The sequence below is a fragment of the Cebus imitator genome, unplaced genomic scaffold (assembly GCF_001604975.1).
Source record: "Cebus imitator isolate Cc_AM_T3 unplaced genomic scaffold, Cebus_imitator-1.0 Scaffold41, whole genome shotgun sequence".
NCBI classification, from domain to species: Eukaryota; Metazoa; Chordata; class Mammalia; order Primates; family Cebidae; genus Cebus; species Cebus imitator.
This window is the reverse complement of record NW_016107356.1, coordinates 2,932,928-2,954,596: the sequence shown is the minus strand read 5'-3', so window position 1 is coordinate 2,954,596 and position 21,669 is coordinate 2,932,928. Positions and strand designations below refer to the sequence as shown.

Genomic DNA, 21,669 nt, shown 5'->3' with positions numbered 1-21,669 from the left:
CTAAATATGCATAAAGTTGCAAATTTTTAATAGTTTTTTTTTTTTTTAACCCTGGATGATCACCATTATTGCTAATAGTTTTTATCTAAATAAGCCTATGCTTGATTCATTTCAGAAACCATACATTGGATGTCATTTTTCTAAGGTTTCATTTCTCCCAAGTTTATTTTTTTCAATGGGATAGTCAATTGCCAAGATTTTTTTGCATTCTTTTATACCATTTATTGTTTACATTTAAAATTAGGTGTGCACAGCTAATTTCTCAAATGACCTCATAATTGACTTTTTTCTTTAAAATAAAATGTTTGAGGCACTGGTTTATAAGCATTTGTGGACTTTGCAGCATTATCTTTCCAAAAAAAATTGAAACTGTGGTCCTTCAATGTCCTGTCTGAACTTTGGATTGGAAGGCACATTTCCTTTATTGGCTGTGTAGATTAGCATAGAATCTGTAAGCATATAGTGTGGTTTAATATGTATTTTAACTTTTATTGTCTCTGTTGATTACTTGAATACCGTAAAACCAAGGGCTGACAAAAGAACATTGCCAGACTATATCTTCCTGATGGGTCTACTTCTTCCTGATGGGTCTTAATGGTTCCAGTTAGTCTGTGGCCAGATTCTAGATGAGATAGCATTCACCATGTCCTTTATGTAGGCTTTGCCATGTTTTGTATTCACCTGGCTTCTGGAGAAGCAACTGCAGTCTGAGTGATGATACCACTTGTGGTGTATCAGTTGCTTAGGGTGAGGAAGAAGCATAGGCTTGACTGTATTCCTCTGTGCGAGGAGCTGAAGTCAAGATTGGAATTGGAACCTAAGTGTCAGAATTGACAGTTGTGTCCTTACTACAGGCAAAACTCTTCTGAGCCCAGTGGGCACAGTGGAAGCTGGTTTCAAAACCTTTGTGACTAGAGAAAGGATCTTTTTCTTATATACTTTGTGAGTTTGTGCCTGGAGGGCTGCTTCTTGAAGTATCTTGGCGTTAGCTTTGGAACTTACTTGAGTAAATTAAGATGTTCATAAATGCAAACACAACTCTAAAAAAGTTGACAGTAATATGATCAGCTAGATCATACCCTTCTTGAATTAAAAAGTAGGACAGCCTAGTTTGTAGTTTTTAATTGTTGAATTATTAGTGTACTTCATTTCTTCTTGATTACCCTGTTCTTAGAGAAGTCTACTTCGGATTATGCTTATGTGGTTATACAGAGTCACTTAGATTTTTTTGGAGCAAATCTTAAATCTTATATGTTATACAGTGACTACATTTTAATTAAAAGAGAAGTAGATATACGTTCTTTTAAAGCTTAGTATTATATTCTAACATTTTCATATGTGTTTCATTTTATTAAGAGTACTGCTCAGCCGAGATCTTTAGAAGATAACCTTAAAAATAAAGAAAAAAACAGGCCAGACGCAGTGGCTCACGCCTGCAATCCCAGCACTTTGGGAGGCCAAGGTGGGCAGATCACTAGGTCAGGAGATTGAGACCATCCTGGCTAACACGGTGAATCCCTGTGTCTACTAAAAAAAAAAAAATATAAAAATTAGCTGGGTGTAGTGGCACGTACCTGTAGTCCCAGCTACTTGGGAGGCTGAGGCAGGAGAATCTCTTGAACCCGGGAAGTGGAGGTTACAGTGAGCCAAGATCATGCCACTGCATTCTAGCCTGGGTGACAGAGCGAGACTCCATCTCAAAAAAACAAAAAAGAAAGAAAATAAAACAAACAAACAAACAAAAAAGAGTACTGCTGAGTTGATAATATAAATTGTTACATTGGAGATACTTAGAAATAATTGAATAGCTTGAGTATTTAATTTTACTGTAAGAATATTATTTCAGAGTAAATCATAAAAAGATCCCTTTGTTTTTTTCCTCTTTGCTTATAAAGGTTTAAGTGGTTTTTAAACTTCAGTTTTAAATATTTGTAAATCATTTTAACTTGCCATTGTTTTTGTTTCCTTGTAATTATCTTTCTTATGTTCTTTGCCTTAACTTTGGTTCTAAAATAGTAGTAATCCATAAGAATTTTGAGTTTGGCTAGGATAAAGAAATTGACATGGTGCAGACTCTGGAGATAAATCAATATTGTTACGAAACTTAAGGCTTTTATTCTCAGTAGAGTTTTTCCCTGTACCTCCAGTAAAAGGCATTCCAGTTAACCTAAAGAGAAAAGGTACATTGTCAGAATCTTAACTATACATTGCAAAATTGTATTCTGTATGATGCCAGCTTAGGTGGGTAGTTCTTAGAGTACAGGAAGCTTGGCAATCTCTAGGACTAAACGATAAAAGAATGTCTCTTAGGTTTATTTATCTTCGGTACTTCATGGTTTTTTATAAAATGAGGGTGTGGGGAAGTGTAAATGGCAATGATATGGCAGTAATTGCTTTAAAAAATCAGATTATAGTAAATTTTAATGATAGAGTCTCTGGTCTTAGCTATAAAGGATAATCATTGCAGATTTGGGGACATTGTTACCCATGGTGTGGCATATTAAAGAACAAAATGACTCCATTAGTTTGACCTTTCTGTGAACATTTGCTACTTTTGCAATGGAATTATGCAAGTATATAAAATTGCTTTTATTACAGACATCTTTGTATTCCACCTACCTTTTTTTATTTTCCATTTGCAGTCTGTTGAGTTCAGGAAGCTGCTATAACACTTGGTGCCAGTGTTCCCAAACTCTAAATAATGTGTTTTCCATTTGCACTAACCATCAGGAAACTAGAATTTCTGGTTTCCTCAGGTATGTGTAGTGGTCATTAGTGTTACGTGAAAGTTTCTTAGCATTTGGTTATAACATAAGGTATTTATAAAGAGAAAGTTTTCTGTTTTTAAGTTAGCTGTCATGTTCTTTTGTATTCTATATGAATCAAGTAAATGCTTTGGCTAGGGATATAAACCGGGAGAAATTTATTGACTTTGTAAGTTCACGATTCATGTAAAGAATTTTTTATAAAATATAGAAGAATGTAAACATTTGACAGTTAGAGAACAAGTTTCTAAATTTGATATACATTGACTTCAGACAGGCTAGTGATAGCTGGAAATTTTATTCGCCCTAGTAATTATTTTGTTTACATTAAAAATGTGTAATAAAGCTACAGAATAGTTTAATAGATTACCATAAAGTGCTTGGTACATGTGAGTGGCAGAGCAACTTAAACATGCGAAATTGGAGAGTCAGCAGACTCTTGTTCTTACCTACTCGTAGAGCCATTGCAGTGTTTTTGGTATTGCACAGTGATCACATTTTACTTTGAACAACAAAAATTGCAATGCAGATAATGCTGCTAGAAAATTAAAAACACACATTAAAAAGACTTCTAAGTACAGAAATATTCTGTAAAGGAAAAGCTCTAAAATTGTTAACATTTCGTTATTGTTCTATGAATACTGAAGTGTTACATTTCTTAACTAACATTTGCTCCAATAACTAGGCACTGGACATTATAGCTCTGTGCATGGATTAAAAGAAGAAGTGTCGTTTCCCAAATGTAAAACTGAATTTGCTACTTGTGTGCTGTTGGGGATTCATGATTATTCTGTCCATAGAGAGGGTACTTTTTCAGAAATCCGGAAATAGTATGGAACCCTCAAATAAGTAAGCAGCTTAGGAGTTTGGTGTTACGGAGTGTGTTGTATTTTTACAGGTGCCACTGATTAATGAACTTGAATCAGCAATACATCAGCTGTACAAACAGCGAGCTTCCCGCCTTGTCCAAAGACGACAAGATGATATTAAAGATGAATCTTCGGAGTTTTCAAGCCATTCAAGTCAGTCCATCTTGAAGGTTTTTATTATTCATTAAACAACCTTGTTTACTTAGTGCAGCCTAATTGAAAATTAGAGATCTTGGAGCATTTTTTTTTTTTTTTTTTTTTTAGAAACAAGTTTCCTTGCTCTTGTGTCAGGTAGACCTAAAAATTGTAACAGCATGTATTTGAATTGTGTTTAAGAAAATAGAGCTTCACAAAGGAGCTCAAAAACGTGCTAATATTCTGTCAGTCTTATTCTTCTTTGGGCATATTTTTTCATTCTCCTTTAGAATATAAAAAAGACATTATCGGTATTTTATGTTAAAACCACTATCTGTTTGGCGCTAATTGGTTTTTTCCCCCATTTTCATTCAAAACACCAATACAAATGCTTATGTTGGTCACAGTGAAAGAGTTTGAGTGGACATTTTGTGGGTAGGGGGAGGGAAGCTGTAACTTAACAAATGACACAACTCCAAGATTAGGAGAGTCTTGAGCTTCATCCTTTGGATGAAGCAAACTTTTTGTATTTTCTTTTTAAATGTTTTCTCTAGTTTGCCTTATATACTGGGTTTTTTTTAGTAAGTCAGTTGGTGCTTAGAATTCTTGAAATGTTGTATAAAAATGTAGAAATTGAATTTATACCTCCAACATTATGATGTGCATTTTGGAAAACCAGAATAACTGGAAACCTCTTGTTAAATAGTTTAGTGGAGGTCCTTTAACCAGATGTTTTAAACTTTTTTGACAGAGTTTTGCTCTGTTGCCTAGGCTGGAGTGTGGTGGCATGATCTCGGCTCACTGCAAACTCTGAGATTCAAGCGATTCTCCTGCCTCAGCTTCCTGAGTTGCTGGGATTACAGGCACGCACCACCACGCCCAGCTAATTTTCATATTTTTAGTAGAGACGGGGTTTCACTGTATTGGCCAGGCTAATCTCGAACTCCTGACCTCGTGATCCACCCACCTCGGCCTCCCAAAGTGCTGGGATTACAGGTGTGAGCCACCATGCCTAGCCTGCCCTCCATATCTTTGAGTGCCCTAATTGGAATTTTCCTAATGGAAAATTCTTTGTAGTTTCATTTGTCATCCCTCTGTTCCCTTTGCCAGCATTTCTCAAATGGAATTGTGCATTACAATTACCTGATACTCGTTTAGCATACAGATTTTCTGGTCCTATCCCCAGTGATTCTTACTAGGTCTTCAGCATCCAGAAATTTGCATGTTAAACAATCACTTCAGGTGATCAAATGCAAAGAGCTCTAATGTTATTCTTTCAGAAAGCAGTGCTTTGCTATACAGGGTCTCCTCTAAGTCAGAGAGACATTGGATCCCTGAGAAAGCATACTCTTATATGTCAGATGGGTTTTGGAGAGACATAAACAGATGGTAATACAGCCCTCATAGCTGAGACAGACTCAGCCATGAGCCCTATAAATGGCTGTGACCTTCTGTTTTTGCTGCTGAAGTTTAAATTGGGTTATTGACATTAGCCACCTACATGACTAATGCATCCTTCCCAGATCACTTTTGATCCAGACAGAACCAGATTTCTGGGGCAAATTACAGGTAACCATTATACTATAAAGGGAGGTAATTTTCTTTTAAGTTAGATGGTTTTTGTGAGCTGTACATTTCATCAAATGCCTTTTCCCACCTGTAATTCATTCTTGAGAATACAGAGCTATTTTACTTAGAGGGAATTTGAAGGAAGAGTTGAATTGTATATATTAATTTGATTGAAAGTTGGAAAGAAATGAAAAGTTATTGGGAAAGTGAAAAATACAGTCCTAGACTGGTATATATTAATTGCCAAAGATTTGAGGAAAATTACATGGGACACTGGAGAATCAATTCATTTTCTGATCCGTTTTTAAAAAAGGCAAAGAATAGTCTGAAATTCATCTGTTTAGATTTATAAGCATTTATCTACAATTACTGTGTATAATTCTTACAGAAATGGAGGAGGCTGTCACTTGAGTCATATTACACACACCTGTCTCCCTCAGTGCACATTTTATAAAACCTGTGCATGCAACAATGTTTTAAGTATAATAATATTTTTAACAATATTTCTTGAACGAAAGAAAACTCTTGAGTCAGGAATTATTTTTATTGTTTGGGATATTGTAGCTAATTCATCTAGGGTATGTAGCGAACTCACAGCTAGGACTGGGACATCTTTCTGATTTAGTAATTTTTCATTGTAATTGGTGCACTCGGGAACATACCTCCTTTCTAATTTCAGAGCTATTTTGAAGTAAGAATGAAAAACTCAGTAAAAAAAAGTCAACTTTTTAAAATAGTAGGGTCTGTGGGATAGTTAGGATACTCTGAAGTAAGAGCTTATGTTTGGCTTTGTTTTTTCTGTTGCTGATTTTGGTGACATATCTCTGGTATCAAGTAAAAAAATATGCAAGTCTTAACCGGATGTCTTTTATCTTGCATGTGCTCACCTCCCTCCCCTATCACCCAACCCCTTGGGTTGTTTGCCTCCCCTTACTATCCTATATTTTCCAGAATATCTTCCTAGTGTGGAACTAAAATGTAGAAATGAGGGAAGTATAGTGGACAGATGTTTCCCCCACCCTTTCTTCTACCTTAGGCAAGAGATTAGAGGAGTCTTTTCTGAATAAAGAGAATAGTTCCAAAATAAAGACCCTGAGACACTAAAATCTGGGGGTCCCCATCATAAAAACTGGCTCTGTACCTAGTGATCTGATGGAGACACCTCTGTTAGCTCCTGCCTACACGCACACAGACACACACAACACACACGCGCACGCGCGTACACACACACACACACACACACACACACCCGCTTCCAATTGGCAGTTAGCAATGATCATAAGGACCAGCCTGAGCAGTAGAACCAAAGGGACTGAGGAAACAGAAGTGCTGGTGCAAGTATCCAAGTTTTCTGTAAATGGGATACTTTCAAACAGTTAGGAGTCCCAGGGAGATAATAGGAGGTATCCTACTCAACACAAGTGTAGAATGCTGTAGAAGAGGACTACTGTAAGAACAGAACCATATCTTGAAAACTAAAGCATGGTAATGGAAATATCAATTTAAATAGAAGGATTGGAAACTAAAGCTAGGAAATTACCCTAGGACGTTTTTTGAGAAATGGAAACTAGGAAGGCAAAAAAAAAAAAAAAGAGAGAGAGAGAAAGAAATTATGCTGTGAAAGAGAAAGATGAGTGTTTGAAAAGGTGTAAGTTGGTTCTGTTCAGATACGGTTTTCAGTTTATAGTGTTGCCTTGTTCTAAAAATAGTGATAGAAGACAAATTTCTACAAAGCAAAATCAAAATCGTTTATTGAACTCTTGCAACAAAACTGTTTTCTTATGTCTTCCTATCTATGTTTTCTTGCTGTCATATTCAATGTGATGCTTAAGTTCTTCCTCCTTAAAAACGTAATATGTTATTTTTCCCTTTGCACAGGTAATTTAGAGTTTTAACTTATTTGGTCATCATGATAGCTAGTCCTGATAGCTGTCCTGTTACTTAGACATAAAAATAGTGAGTAAGCCCAATTACATATTTGTAGGGTTGTTGAACTCTTAAAAAGAAATCACTTCTTTAATTTTTCTACTTTTTAGAATGGGAACGCAGAATAATACTGAAATTTGTTCTAAACTAAAAACCTACCTGGTTTAGCAGTTATTGCAGAATCTTGCTGTTGAGATTAGCAAGCAGTCTATCGTAATGGCTTGTTCTGTGCAAACTCTTTCCTCAAGATTGTTGAAAGATGGCTTTTAATTTTAACTGTTATTGTTTTGCAGACAAAGCTCTGATGGCACCAAATCTTGATTCCTTTGGACGCGATCGGGCACTGTATCAAGAGCATGCAAAACGTCGCATTGCAGAGCGGGAGGCCAGGAGGTAATTCTCAAAACCCTTGCTATTGGCTTGTTTGGGAAGGGAGGAGTCTCTTTTATCTAGTTTGGGAACTTGATGTTTATTATTTAGGACTCGTCGTAGACAAGCCAGAGAGCAAACCGGTAAGATGGCAGATCACCTTGAAGGCCTTTCCAGTGATGATGAAGAGACTTCTACAGATATTACTAATTTCAATCTGGAAAAAGGTTAGACATTTATTGGAAATAAGACTCATCATCAATTTAGTTTCTACTTGGGTATGGTTTTTACCACGAAATGGTTTGAATCTTCATGGCCTCTGCATTAGAACCAGACACTTCTTTGTTAATTGCAAAAATTTGCATGCCTTTTTATTAGTGAATATCATGATTAATTCTCAAAAATAGGGGTAACACCTTCTCATAGGGTGTACTTAGTACTTGCATAATAAATGTTGTTACTCTTCCAAATGGTAGAATTTTAAGTGACTAGAAATGTGTCAGGTCTTGAGGGCAGCTCTCATTGCCGCCTGTCTGGTCCAGAAAGGTAAAGCTTGGTGGTAGAGCACTCAGCCCTGAAGGAAACGCTTGATTTGGGGAGTCATGAGTAATCTCACCCTAGAGGAATGGTTAGTATTGTTATGTGTCAGGCATTTTCAGAAGGATCCCAAATAAAAGTCTTCATTTCCCACCATTGGCTATAATTGTTTGGAATTATATCAGCTGCATACCATTTGGAACTTAGTAGGAGAAGCTTTTTTCTCTCACTTTTTTTTTACACTGAACATTTCTAAAAAGAAAATTTGAAAGACTAAAAAAAAAAAAAAAAGAAAATTTGAAAGACTAGCACAGTGATCACCCACATCCCTATCACTCAGATTGCATAGTGCTTATGATTTCACCAAGTCTGCCTGATCACATGGAGATGTGTGTGTTTGCGGAACCATTTGAGAGTAACTTGCAGACTTCATCGCTCTTCAGTCCCTTAAATTTCAGTGTGTGTTTCCTTAAAATGGGTATATTTTTCTGCATAATCACAGTACCATTATCTTTTTTCTTTTTTTTTAGATGCCTATTCTGATTCTTTTTTTTTTTTAGCACAGTACTATTATCATACATAAGAATATTAATACATTTCTTAATATCATGTCAATATTTAATTTTCCTCAATGGCATTCTGAAAAAAAACCTTTCTAGGAACTGTATTTATGGATTATTTTGTGGTTTTTGAAACCAGGATTCGCCTAAGGTTCATGCTCTGCTTGGTTTTTACATTTTTTTAACCCAGAGTACTTGAGTATCCCCAAGTACTCTACACATTCACACGCCCACCCCTATTATTTGTTTAAGACATTAACTTTTTAAAGAGACCAGGCCACTTCTCTTATAGAATATCCTATATTCTAGACTGGCCTTTATGTTTCCTCATAGCATTGATTAACTTGTTCTTTGATCTGTTTCTTGTAAACTAGAATCTAGGTCTGAAGGCTTAATTAGATTTAAGTTAAACCCCCCCACCCCCAAGAATAATTTATACAGGATGCTGTTTCATACTGCCTAAAAGCTCATGACAAATGTTAGACTGTCTCACTATTAGCAATGTTAAGATTCATCTTGCAGTGAAGGTTCCCAGAACTTGATCTCTCCATCGTAAACATTTCCTTTTCCCAAGTAATGTGGGGCATTGTAAAAGTATCTTATTCTTGGTCAGGCACAGTGGCTCATGCCTATAATCCCAGCACTTTGGGAGGCTGAGGAAGGCAGACCACTTGAGGTCAGGAATTCGAGACCAGCCTGGCAACATGGTGAAACCCCATCTCTACTAGAAATGCAAAAATTAGCTGGACATGGTGGCACATACCTATAATCCTAGCTGCTTGGGAGGCTGAGGCAGGAGAATCACTTGAACCTGGGAGGCAGAGGTTACAGTGAGCTGAGATAGTGCCACTGCACTCCAGCCTGGGTGACAGAGTGAGACTCTGTCTCAAAAAAAAAAGAAAAATCTTATTCTCAACTAACTTTTCACTTAAAGTTCCTAGCATCCACTCAGCTGGTAGTTGACTGTGTCAGTTAAAATCACCAACAGAGTTTGAATGAAGCAGTCTGATTAGTGACTGATCATGATGCACAGCTGTTAATCTGTGCAGTGATATGTGGACCAAAATGCTAGCAGCACAATTACTCATGGCTAGTATACCATGGCAACTGAAACTTGAACCGTCTTGATTGAGCAGGTGTTATATAGCGAAACTGGTAGAAAAATTGTACACATTAGAACTGCAAAACGAGGACTGGCTATCCCCAAGTTTACATAATAAGACAGATAGAAACTTTATTTTATCTTTAAATTGTGACTAACAATTGGCCCTTTGTTAATGAGCCTATCTTATTCTGATACTGAAGCTACAAAGCAAACACTGAAAATATTGGGCTGTTTTTTTCCTCCTTCAAACTAAAGTATGGTTCTCTGGGGGTTTTGTTGTTTTTAGATCGCATTTCAAAAGAATCCAGCAAAGTTTTTGAAGATGTTCTTGAAAGTTTCTATTCAATCGACTGTATTAAATCACAGTTTGAAGCATGGCGTTCAAAATACTACACATCCTACAAGGATGCTTACATTGGCCTTTGTTTGCCAAAATTATTCAACCCCCTGATACGACTTCAGCTCCTCACTTGGACTCCTCTTGAGGTGAGTGGCTTCTGTCACTATTAGAAAGTGTTATAATTTGATATTTGGGTAATTTTAATCTCAAAGCTAGAGATGTAAGCTTAAGCAAGATATTTTGCAGGGGCGATGGGGGATGTAATTGATACAGATTGTATCTGGTTATGATCTATGAGATCTTTTAAGTTTCATCCCTTCCCAAAAGAGCCATGTGTGTATTTTTTTTTTTTTTTTTTTTTTTTTTTTTTTTTAGTTGACATAATTTTTTTTTCAGCCAGCTAAAATTATATGTAGTAACACTGGGATACAAACATGAATAGTAAGAACTTGGTCCTTTGAACTCAGAGGAACTCAGAACCAGTTGGGAAAGCACAATGAGGCAGGTGTGAAATGAGGACATGAACCAAGCCAGTGGTCATGGTGAGGAAAATTGATAGGCCAGGCATGGTGGCTCATGCCTGTACAGTTTGGGATGCCAAGGCAGGAGGATTGCTTGAGCTCAGGAGTTAAAGACCAGCCTGGGCAACGTATCAAGACCTTGTCTCTACTTAAAAAAGAAAAATTAGCTGTGTGATGGCATGTGCCTGTAGTCCCAGCTACTTGGGGGGCTGAGGCAGGATTGCTTGAGCCCCAGAGATCGAGGCTATAATGAGCTATGATTGTGCCACTGCACTCCAGCCTGGGTGATAGAATAAGATCTGTCACAAGAGGAAAAAAAAAGTAAATTAAGGAGGAGGAATCAAGAGGACCTATCGGTCTGGCATAAAAGGGAGGGGGCTAGAATTGACTATGGAGGTCTAGTGGTGATGTTTACAATGTGGTTTTGGAAGTTACCAACATATGGGTGAAGCTGTAGACATTGTTGAGATTGGCTAGGTTGTATTTGTGAACTATAAGGAAAAGAGGGCTGAGGTTGAAGCCCTAGAAACACAACTGAAAAAAATATGAGCTCTGAGAAACATTCAGCTCATAGCTTCCAGTTCCTGTGTGCTCTTTGCCTGAAGTTTTGTTATGTGCATAAGTGTCTTTGTAAACAGCAAAGTCCCAAGACTGTATTTTGGAGTTGTTTTTCTTTGTTGCCCACTCTTCTGCCTGACAGCTTCCAGCTGTCTCAGCCTTCCTGAACTCCACCCCCTGTCTCCTCTGCTCAGCAAAACTGCTCTGCTGTCCTGAACTAGCACCTCACCTCATTTGATTCCTTTCTTTCAGGAATAGTCTTGTGCTGCCTGTGGTCCATTGTTTTTTGTCCAGTTCTTTTTTTTTTTTTCTTCAACTTTTAAGTTCTGGGGTACAAGTGCAGGTTTGTAGCATAGGTAAATATGTGCCATGGTAGTTTATAGCACAGATCAATGCATCACCTTGGTATTAAGCCTAGCATCCATTAGCTATTGATGCTTTTACTCCCTCAAGTCTCCACACCCACCTCGACCCCTCAACAAGCCTCAGTGTGTGTTGTTCCCCACTATGTGCCCAAATGTTTTCATTGTTCAGTTCCCACTTGTGAGAACATGTGGTGTTTGGGTTTCTGTTCCTGCCTGAGTTTGCTGAGGATAATGGCTTCCAGCTCCATCTGTGTTCCTGCAAAGGACGTGACCTCGTTCCTTTTTATGGCTATATAGCATTCCATGGTGTATATGTACCACATTTTCTCTGTCCAGTCTGTCATTGATGGGCATTTGGGTTGATTCTGTGTCTTTGCTAATTGAATAGTGCTGCAGTAAACATACATATGTATGTATCTTTCTAATAGAATGATTTATATTCTTGTGGGTATATACCCAGTAATAATGGGATTGCTAGGTCAAATGATATTTCTGCCCCTAGATCTTTGAGGAATTGCCACACTGTCTTCCACAATGTTTGAACTAATTTATACTCCTATCAATAGTGTAAAAGTGTTTCTTTTTCTCCAAAACCTCACCAGCATCTGTTGTTCCTAGACTTTTTAATAATTCCCATTCTGACTAGTGTGAGATGGTATCCCATTGTGGTTTTGATTTGCATTTCTCTAATGATCAGTGATGTTGAGCTTTTTTCATGTTTGTTGGCCACATGAATGTCTTCTTTTAAGAAGTGTCTGTTCATGTCCTTTGCCCACTTTTTAATGGGATTGTTTTTTTCTTACAAGTTTATTTAAGTTTCCTGTAGACTCTGCATATTAGACCTTTATCAGATGGATAGATTGCAAAAATTTTCTCCCATTCTGTAGGTTGCCTGCTTACTCTGATGATAGTTTCTTTTGCTGTGTAGAAGCTCTCTAGTTGAATTAGATCCCATTTGTCAATTTTTGCTGTCATTGCAGTTGCTTTTGGCTTTTTGTCATGAAATCTTTGCCCATTCCTATGTCCTGAATGGTATTATCTAGATTTTCTTCTAGGGTTTTTATAGTTTTGGGTTTTACATTTAAGTCTTTAATCCACCTTGAGTTAGTTTTTGTATATAGTTTAAGGAAGGGGGCCAGTTTCAATTTTCTGCATATGGCTAGCCAGTTCTCCCAGCACCATTTATTAAATAGGGAATCTTTTCCCCATTGCTTGTTTCTGTCAGGTCTGTTGAAGATCAGTGGTTGTAGGTGTGCAGCCTTATTCCTGAGTGCTCTGTTTTGTTCCATTGGTCTATGTGTCTGTTTCTGTATCAGTACCATGCTGTTTTGGTTACTGTAGCCTTGTAGTATAGTTTGGAGTCTGGTAGCATGATGCCTCCAGCTGTCCAGTTTCTAGTTGTTTACTACCAAAGGTTAAATTTGATTCTTGTTTCTCTTATAGCTGGAAGCAGAAATAGCCACTATTTAAAATATTTAGGTAACCTTTTAAATATTCTTTTAGGCAAAATGTCGTGACTTTGAGAATATGCTATGGTTTGAATCTTTGCTGTTTTATGGTTGTGAAGAACGAGAGCAAGAGAAAGATGATGTAGATGTTGCCCTACTACCTACCATTGTGGAAAAGGTGATTCTTCCTAAACTAACAGGTAAATCTCCTGTTTTCTGAATTGAGCATTCAGACACACTGGTTTTCTCAAATCTATTTTTATGAGTTTTTAATTCAGAGCACATTTCCTTATAGAAATTACATGAGAAATAATAGTTACCACCTGGCCTAGAGATGGCTAGAGGGCAGAGGGGTTCTTATCCCGGGACTTGAAGACCACTTGAGGGTGGGCCTGTAGTTGAGTGCAGTAATTGCTTGCTTCATAGGTGAGGCTTAGAAATTCAGACTGACTGAAGCAAAACTGTACATAGTTTAAGGGAGGATATGCATTTTTGTGGGGAGAAATTAGGAATCACTGATGTAGGAATCTATTTTAAATACTAGAAATAAGTTGGCTTGAAATTCTTGATGCCAAGACAACATTTCTACAGAAATCCTCTTTTTTCCTAATCTTTATTTTCCCTGAGTACCAGAAATAAGAAGAATCTATCCTCTCTCCACATCCCTATCCCTCCAAATTCCCACAGTTAATAGGACAAAGAAGACGGAAGCTTATATTGTAGAGAAAGAGGAAAAATAAATTAGGATTGGCATTAATAGAGAGAGGTCTGCTTGATATAAAATTTAAGAAAGCTACAATTGACTTCTATGTCTCAGTCCTCTTTTTTTCTTCATAGTGATAGCTGAAAATATGTGGGACCCTTTTTCTACCACACAGACTTCAAGAATGGTGGGAATTACACTAAAATTAATCAATGGATATCCTTCAGTAGTGAATGCAGAAAATAAAAATACACAGGTAATTTAGTATCTTTTGAAGACTTTATTTTTTCCTTTTATTGAATATGAGCAAGTATTGAGAGAATGAGTGGTTATCCTAAGCCAGTCAGAAATCTGGTTCTCCCACATGGGCCATCAGGGCCATTAAAGCCTGAAATACACAAATTTGAGATGTTAGGTTTTTTTCCTTTGTTTTAATACCTAGTCCTGCAGAGAGATGCTAGTTTTCAGTTTAAAAAAATTGGTATGGAAAGAAGGTGTCATCAGTTTAAACAGGCTTTCATCATTATGATTTTTTACCACCACACCCTTGTCCCAATCCAACTAATCAAATGTCCTTTTAAGAACTGAATTTTTTTTGCTGGGGGGAGAAATGGGAAACTAAAATGTTAACAATTGATAATTAACCAAGCTTGTCCCACCCATGGCTTATGGGCCACATGTGGCCCTTTTTTTTTTTTTTTTTTTTTTTTTTTTTTTTTGTTTTTTTTTTTTTTTTTTTTTTTTTTAAGCTCATCAGCTATCTTTAATGTCAGTGTATTTTATGTGTGGCCCACGACAGTTCTTCCAGTGTGGCCCAGGGAAGCAAAAAGATTGGACACCCCAAACCTTGTAAACAGCATATAAAACAACGAGATACTGTATTATAACTAGTTCCCAAACTTAAAGTTAATGCTCTTCAGGGGCCATTCATAGGTGCTATTTAAATGTAGAGAAGGTGGGTGCTCTTTGTCCTTGTTGAATTTTTACTTTGAGAACTAGATTATGTGTCTGGTCTTAAATCTTCATGGAGACTAAGGGATTGAAAGATTTCTAAAGTTTATTGCTTGACAGTTACGGAGGAATGAACTAATAGATTATTTAGTATTAATTACTTTAGGGTCTTCAATGAGGAAAATTACAAATTTGAGAAAATGGTTCACTCAGTTCAATATTCAGTTACATGACTTAGAATATGGCTTAGTTTTCTTGTCATAGGCCTTATTAAAATATGTGATATACTTTTAACTCTTTAGGTATACCTAAAGGCACTTTTACTGAGAATGAGAAGAACTCTAGATGATGATGTATTTATGCCCTTATATCCCAAAAAGTAAGTAACTCTGAAAAACATTAAAGATAATCTTCATTATCTTTCAGAGAACGCTTATAAAATTCTGGAAAACTAGCTTGAAATACAAACTTCACCCATGCAGCGTTTTACAGAGAGACTAGATTATCGGGGAGAATGTTCCCTTAAGCAGAACAAAGCAATTAATACTCTTATGTTCTCCCTGAGTGTGTCAGAATAAATTTCTATTGCCTTTTAAACAAATTATCTTCCAGAATGCAATTATTTGAAAAATTTAAAAATTAGGCCAGGTGCAGTGGCTCACGCCTGTAATTCCAGCACTTTGGGAGGCCGAGGTGGACAGATCACCTGAGGTTGGGAATTTGAGACCAGGCTGACCAACATGGAGAAACCCCGTCTCTACTAAAAGTACAAAAAAGGGCGTGGTGGCGTGGACCTGTAATCCCAGCTACTCGGGAGGCTGAGACACTCCTGCCTCGCTTGAACCCAGGAGGCGGGGGTTGCAGTGACCCGAGATCTCACCATTGCATTCCAGCCCAGGCAATAAGAGTGAAACTCTGTCTCAAAAAAAAAAAAAGAAAAGAAAAGAATTTAAAAATTAATTATTTTGTTTACCTGTGTAGCAGAAAAATATTTTGTCTAGGAATCATAGGGCACCTACATATAAAATATCTGATCACCATATGTTTCTCCTTTTTTTACTTAGTGTCTTGGAAAATAAAAATTCTGGGCCTTACTTGTTTTTTCAACGACAGTTTTGGTCTTCAGTTAAGGTATGTGTCCATACACTATTTAAATGACTCAGATTTTGTTTGACTTCTGTGTTATATTTTGCAAAGTGTTTTGTTTTTTATTAACTGCATAGTCTTAGATCTATTTATATATACCCCAAATCTCTATTTTAGAAACTAATTTTATTCCAGAAGTTCATTCCAGTTTGATATTTTCACAGGAGAAAATGAATTCTGAGTTCCAAAGTAAGGGCCATGATGCTCAACAAAAATGCCTGACTAAGCCGCAATGTATTTTTTTCAGCAAATAGACTACAGTAGTCCCCCTCCCCTTATCCATGGGGGTTCTAAGATGCCCAGTAGATACCTGAAACCACAGATAGTACCGAACCCTATATATACTGTTTTTTTCTCTACATACATACCTATGATAAAGTTTAATTTATAAATTAGGCACAGTTAGAGATTAACAATAATGAATAATAGAACAATTATTAACAATATATTGTGTTTAAGGTTATATGAATGTGGTTTCTCTTTCTCTCTCAAAATACCTTGTTGTATAGCTGACTGAAACCGTAGAGGAGGAGGACTGCTGTAGCAGATACTCTTCTGAGGTTTGGGGATATAGCACTGAGTAAGCTAGAATTAGAATCTTTGTGGAGTTCACAGTCCAGCACAGTTGACAGCAAATAGGTAATCGCAGGTGTGATGAGTTACGAAAGGGGAAATTCAAGGTAGTGTGGAACATGTGACAAGGGACACTTACGAAAGGGGAAATTCAAGGTAGTGTGGAACATGTGACAAGGGACACAGAGACTTGACTAGCCAGTCCCAGATTTCGTTCCACCCTCAGGAAGTGATATTTAGATCATTATACTTGGAGAATAAATAGGAGTTAGCCCTGAGGTGAAAGAGAGCAGGCTACACCGGAGGAGCTGAAGAAAGCGGAGGACTGCTGGAGTCAGCGAGGGGGTCCATAGTCCAGATGATGGAGAATCTAGTAGGTCATGCTAAATACTTGGGTCCTTATCCCAAAAGTTTCAGGAAGTCGGAGAAAGATTCTTCTTCCATTAAAAAAAAAAAAAAAAGTATAATTTACATACAGTAATGAGCAGATACAGCCTCCTTATCACTGCCAAAATCAAGATATGTAAAACTTTTATTGTCCTGAGAAATTCCCCATTCCCTTTTGTAGTCAAGGTCATCAAAAGCCCCTGGGCCACCTCCTGGTCTATGTCTTATGAAGGGAAGGAAATTACATGATAGTCAGTCTTTTGAGACTGGCTGCTTTCACTGAACACATTTGAGGTTTGGCCTTTCTGTATAGATGCACCAGAGTTAGGTTTTGGTTTTTATTTATTCTCTAATTAAGGACATTTGGATTGTTTCTCCTGGGACTCAGAAAACAGTACCAGAAAATGAAGCCCTCAGAAACAGCCTCAGAAGAACTTTTTCTTTGACCTTTTCCTGCCCTCCTTTCAGTCCCAGTCTCTCCTGAAGGTTGCCATAGAAACTGGAATTCCTGTTGCCCTAGGTGGGTCATAGAAACCAGAACCCCTTTTCCCCAAAGCCAACCATAAAACCTAAATATATTACTCTTAATTTTGCCTCTGCCTTTCTGTGTAAAAACTGGCCTTTATGAAACATCTGACCTACCTTGTTTGACTATAGGTCATAAAACCCCCATTCCAGAGAGGGTCCTTACCCAGAAAGAAAGAATGCTGCTCAGAGGCCAAGAAGAATCTGGACAGACAGGCCTTGCTGTGTCCTCTCGGTCTGATCATACCTTTTTGTCCAGTCATGCTTCTGCACAACCGTACATCTTTTGTTAAACATAGAAGTAGACAGTTTCTCCTCTGTCTTTGGGTCTTTACTCTGAAGGCTCCCATGTCACATAAAACTGTCGTCAAATAAATGTATATGCCTTTTTTCCTGTTAATTTGCCTCTTGTCAGTAATTTTCAGCGAAGCTTCATAGGGCAAAGGGGAAGCTTTCCCTTGGCCCTGACATTTCCAATTTGGGATAATTATGAACAAAGCTTCTGTAAGGGTATTCTGAATATGTAAGTTTCATTTCACTTGGGTGAAACAACCAGGAAGCTGTCTTCTGAAGTGGCTGTATCATTTTGCGTTCTTACCAGTAACCTGTTGGTGTCCTAGTTATTCCCTACTCCCACCATGCTTGCTATTATCAGTGTTTTACTTTTTAAGTCATTCTGTGGGATGTAGAGTGGTATCTCATTGTGGTTTTCATTTCTATTTTGTTAATGACGGGGTTGAACATGTTTTCATGTGCCTATTTGCCATTTGTTTATGTCTTTTGGTGAAGTGTCTTCAAATCTTTTGCTTACCTTTTAAATTAGGCTTTCTGGTTTTTTTTTTTTTATTATTATTATTTTAAGTTTCGCTCTTGTTACCCAGGCTGGAGTGCAATGGCGCGATCTCGGCTCACCTCCACCTCCACCTCCTGGGTTCAGGCAATTCTCCTGCCTCAGCCTCCTGAGTAGCTGGGACTACAGGCACGCGCCACCATGTCCAGCTAATTTTTTGTAGTTTTAGTAGAGACGGGGTTTCACCATGTTGACCAGGATGGTCTTGATCTCTTGACCTCATGATCCACCCGCCTCAGCCTCCCAAAGTGCTGGGATTACAGGCTTGAGCCACCGCGCCCGGCCAATTAGGCTTTCTTCTTATAAAGCATTGAGTTCCTCCGTATTCTGGAGAGAAGTCATTTATCATGTAAATGATTTGCAGATTTTTTTTTCAGTTTGTGGCTTGTCTTTCTATTCTAATAGTCTTCCATGTGCAGTTCTTAATTTTGATGAAGTCCAGTTTATCTTTCTTTTTCTGTTATGGATTATGCTTTAGATGTGATATCTAAGAAATTTTTACCTGACATGAAGCCACAAAGGTTTTCTCCTATCCTTTCTTCTAGAAGTTTCATAGTTTTAGGTTTTACATTTAGGTCTGTGACATTTTTCAAGTTAATTTTTATTATAGGGTATGAGGCCTGGATTAAGATTTATTTGTTCCAGCACTTTGTTGAAAGCCTATCCTTTGTCCTATGAACCCCAAAAATTTGAGACAAGTCTCAGTTAATTTAGAAAGTTAATTTTGCCAAGGTTGAGGACACGCCCATGACACAGCTTCAGGAAGTGCTGATGTCATATGTCCAAGGTGGTCGGGGTACAGCTTGGTTTTATACATTTTAGGAAGACAGGATATCAATCAATATGTAAAAAGTACATTAGTTCCATCCAGAAAGGCCGAGACAGCTGAAAGCAAGGCCTCTCCCCCACGGGGGACTTTCAGGTCACATGTAGGTGAGAGAGAGATGGTTGCTTTATTTGGAGTTTCTGATAAGTCTTTCCAGAAGAGGCAATCTATCTCTGTGAACAGAGAGATTACTTTGAATAGAATGGGAGGCAGATTTGCCCTGAGTGGTTCCCAGCTTGAAGAAGCCCAAGATAGTTTCCTTTCACAGTCCATGGAATTGCTTTTGTACCTTTGTTGAAAACCAGTTAACTATATATGTGTGGGTCCTGGAAAGGTTTTTAGCAGGAAGCTAAGTAAACAAATTGCCTTTTTTTTTTTTTTTTTTCAAGAGAGGAGGTCTTGCTGTGTTTCCCAAGCTTGGTCTCAAATTCCTGAGCTCAAGTAGTCCTCCTTCCTTGGCCCCCCAAAGTGCTGGGATTACAGGTGTGAGCCACTGTGCCCAGCCATAAATTGCCATTTTTAATATTACTCTGTCTGCTATGTGGAGATAATAGATTGAAGTAGGTATGGATAGCAATAATGAAAATGGGAACTGATATTTATTGTGTATTTTAGGGGAACTAGTACTTACTAAGTATTGACTGTATAGCAAGCACTGTGCCACACCTTTTATATAGATTATCTTGTTGAATCCTCAGAATGGCTTAATGAGGTACACATAATTTTTCACTTTACTGGTGGGGCAGTGAGGCACAGAATAACCTGCCCAAGGTCATTCCATCAGTAATGGTAGAGATGGGAATCCAACTCAGGCCAATCTGACTCTTGAGCAGCTCTTCTCAACTGGGCTTCTGTGGGAGACTTAATACCTAATGCCTTAAGGCCTCTATTATCTATAATGAATTCTTTCTTTCCCATGCATCTGTAATGGTATTAGCTATGTATCATTCTTGGGAAAACTTAGTAAAGAGCCACAAAATCATTTTCTATAGGTTTAGAATTCTTGCAGAGCCCTGCTTGAGAAAGGCTACTCCATGCTCTTGCTCATAATCACTGGAGTAACTGCAGGCTTCCAAAGAGAGTAAGGTGGGTCAGATTCGGGGGATGGCAGCAGGAACTGAGGGAAATGGACAGAATGGATGGTGGTGGAGTCACACAACTTTAGAGAGAGGTCAGGAATGACATCCAGACTTGGGACTTGAGCAGCTTGGGACTTGAATGGTGTTACCATTTACTAAGTTGAGAAACAAGTGGGAAACTAGAAAATTTTATGGTGGGATGGGATGGGGCTTCCATTTTATGATGATAGCTTTCATTTTCTATGTATTGAGCTTGGGCAGCTTGAGATGCACAAGTGATATAACTTGGTCCTAGTTCATGATATGTGGTGGCCATGCAGGGTTGTAGTCAGATTCTTCCATCTTTTGTGGGGGCCTGGGGATGCATAGAACCAGCTAGAGTGTAACTTTGAATGGAGGACACTTATCTAAGAATCAGCACTCCCTGTCACATAGTACTGTCATGCGATGATGGAACATGTTCTGTATCTATGCTGACCCGTGCTGTGGCCACTAGCTACAAGTGGCTGTTCCAATTTTGACTAATTAAAATTTAATATTCAAATCTGACCATTCTAGGAAATATTTGTACTTTTGAAAGTATTAATACTTCTTAGTACTTTTGATCTGCTGTATTTTATATGGTGTTTTACTATGTAACTTAACTTACTTTGTACCTAATCTGTTTCACGTTACTTAATTTTTTTTCTTCTTTCCAGCTATTAGGCAACTTTCTTCAGTGGTATGGCATTTTCTCAAATAAAACTCTACAAGAGTTATCAATAGATGGTTTATTAAATAGATATATTCTCATGGCTTTTCAGAATTCAGAATATGGAGATGACAGCATCAAAAAAGCCCAAAATGTGAGTTAAGTGATACAGTATAGTTTTTAAAGCACATAAGTTAAAATGAATTAGTTATTTTTGTTTGTTTGAAGAGGGATTTGAGAATTTTATGAAACCCCTGTGATTATTGTACTTACATGTAAGGTTGACAGTGTGACTGCCTAAGTAGTTCCAAACCCCTGCAGCATTTTTTACATAAAAATGTACACTGTTGGCTGGGCGCGGTGACTCATGCCTGTAATCCCAGCACTTTGGGAGGCTGAGGCGGGCAGATCACGAGGTCAAGAGATCGAGAACATCCTGGCCAACATGGTAAAACCCTGTCTCTACTAAAAATACAAAAATATTAGCTGGGCATGGTGGTGTGTGCCTGTAGTCCCAGCTGCTCGGGAGGCTGAGGCAAGAGAATTGCATGAACCTGGGAGGCGGAGGTTGCAGTGAGCCAAGGTTGCGCCACTGCACTCCAGCCTGGCACCTGGTGATGGAGTGAGACTCTGTCTCAAAAAAAAAAAATGTGTACTATCATATATATCTCTCCATCTATTTATATCCATATTTTTATGGATAATTAGTAAAAGTTTTAATATTTTGTAGGTATTAAAAGTTTTAATTTCAGGATAATAATAGCCTTATTATCTTAACCTCAGTCTGGGCCAACTCAACTCCCATTATCAGCATGCATGGATGCCTATTCATGGAATTATTGGGGGTGGAGTGTGCTATAATTTCATTTTT

At 37.8% G+C, this 21,669-nt stretch overlaps 1 protein-coding gene across 1 annotated transcript in view; it reads left to right on the top strand.

Moving 5' to 3' along the window:
* The window catches only part of PAXBP1 (PAX3 and PAX7 binding protein 1), a 38,876-nt gene that overhangs the window by 12,996 nt on the left and 4,211 nt on the right, over positions 1 to 21,669 (top strand). The window contains exons 8-16 of the mRNA XM_017526116.2: positions 3,664 to 3,787; positions 7,558 to 7,657; positions 7,745 to 7,860; positions 10,122 to 10,321; positions 13,123 to 13,267; positions 13,905 to 14,026; positions 15,024 to 15,100; positions 15,786 to 15,852; positions 20,806 to 20,952. Of these exons, the coding sequence (XP_017381605.1) occupies positions 3,664 to 3,787; positions 7,558 to 7,657; positions 7,745 to 7,860; positions 10,122 to 10,321; positions 13,123 to 13,267; positions 13,905 to 14,026; positions 15,024 to 15,100; positions 15,786 to 15,852; positions 20,806 to 20,952 (1,098 nt within the window). The remainder of the gene's footprint in view (positions 1 to 3,663; positions 3,788 to 7,557; positions 7,658 to 7,744; positions 7,861 to 10,121; positions 10,322 to 13,122; positions 13,268 to 13,904; positions 14,027 to 15,023; positions 15,101 to 15,785; positions 15,853 to 20,805; positions 20,953 to 21,669) is intronic.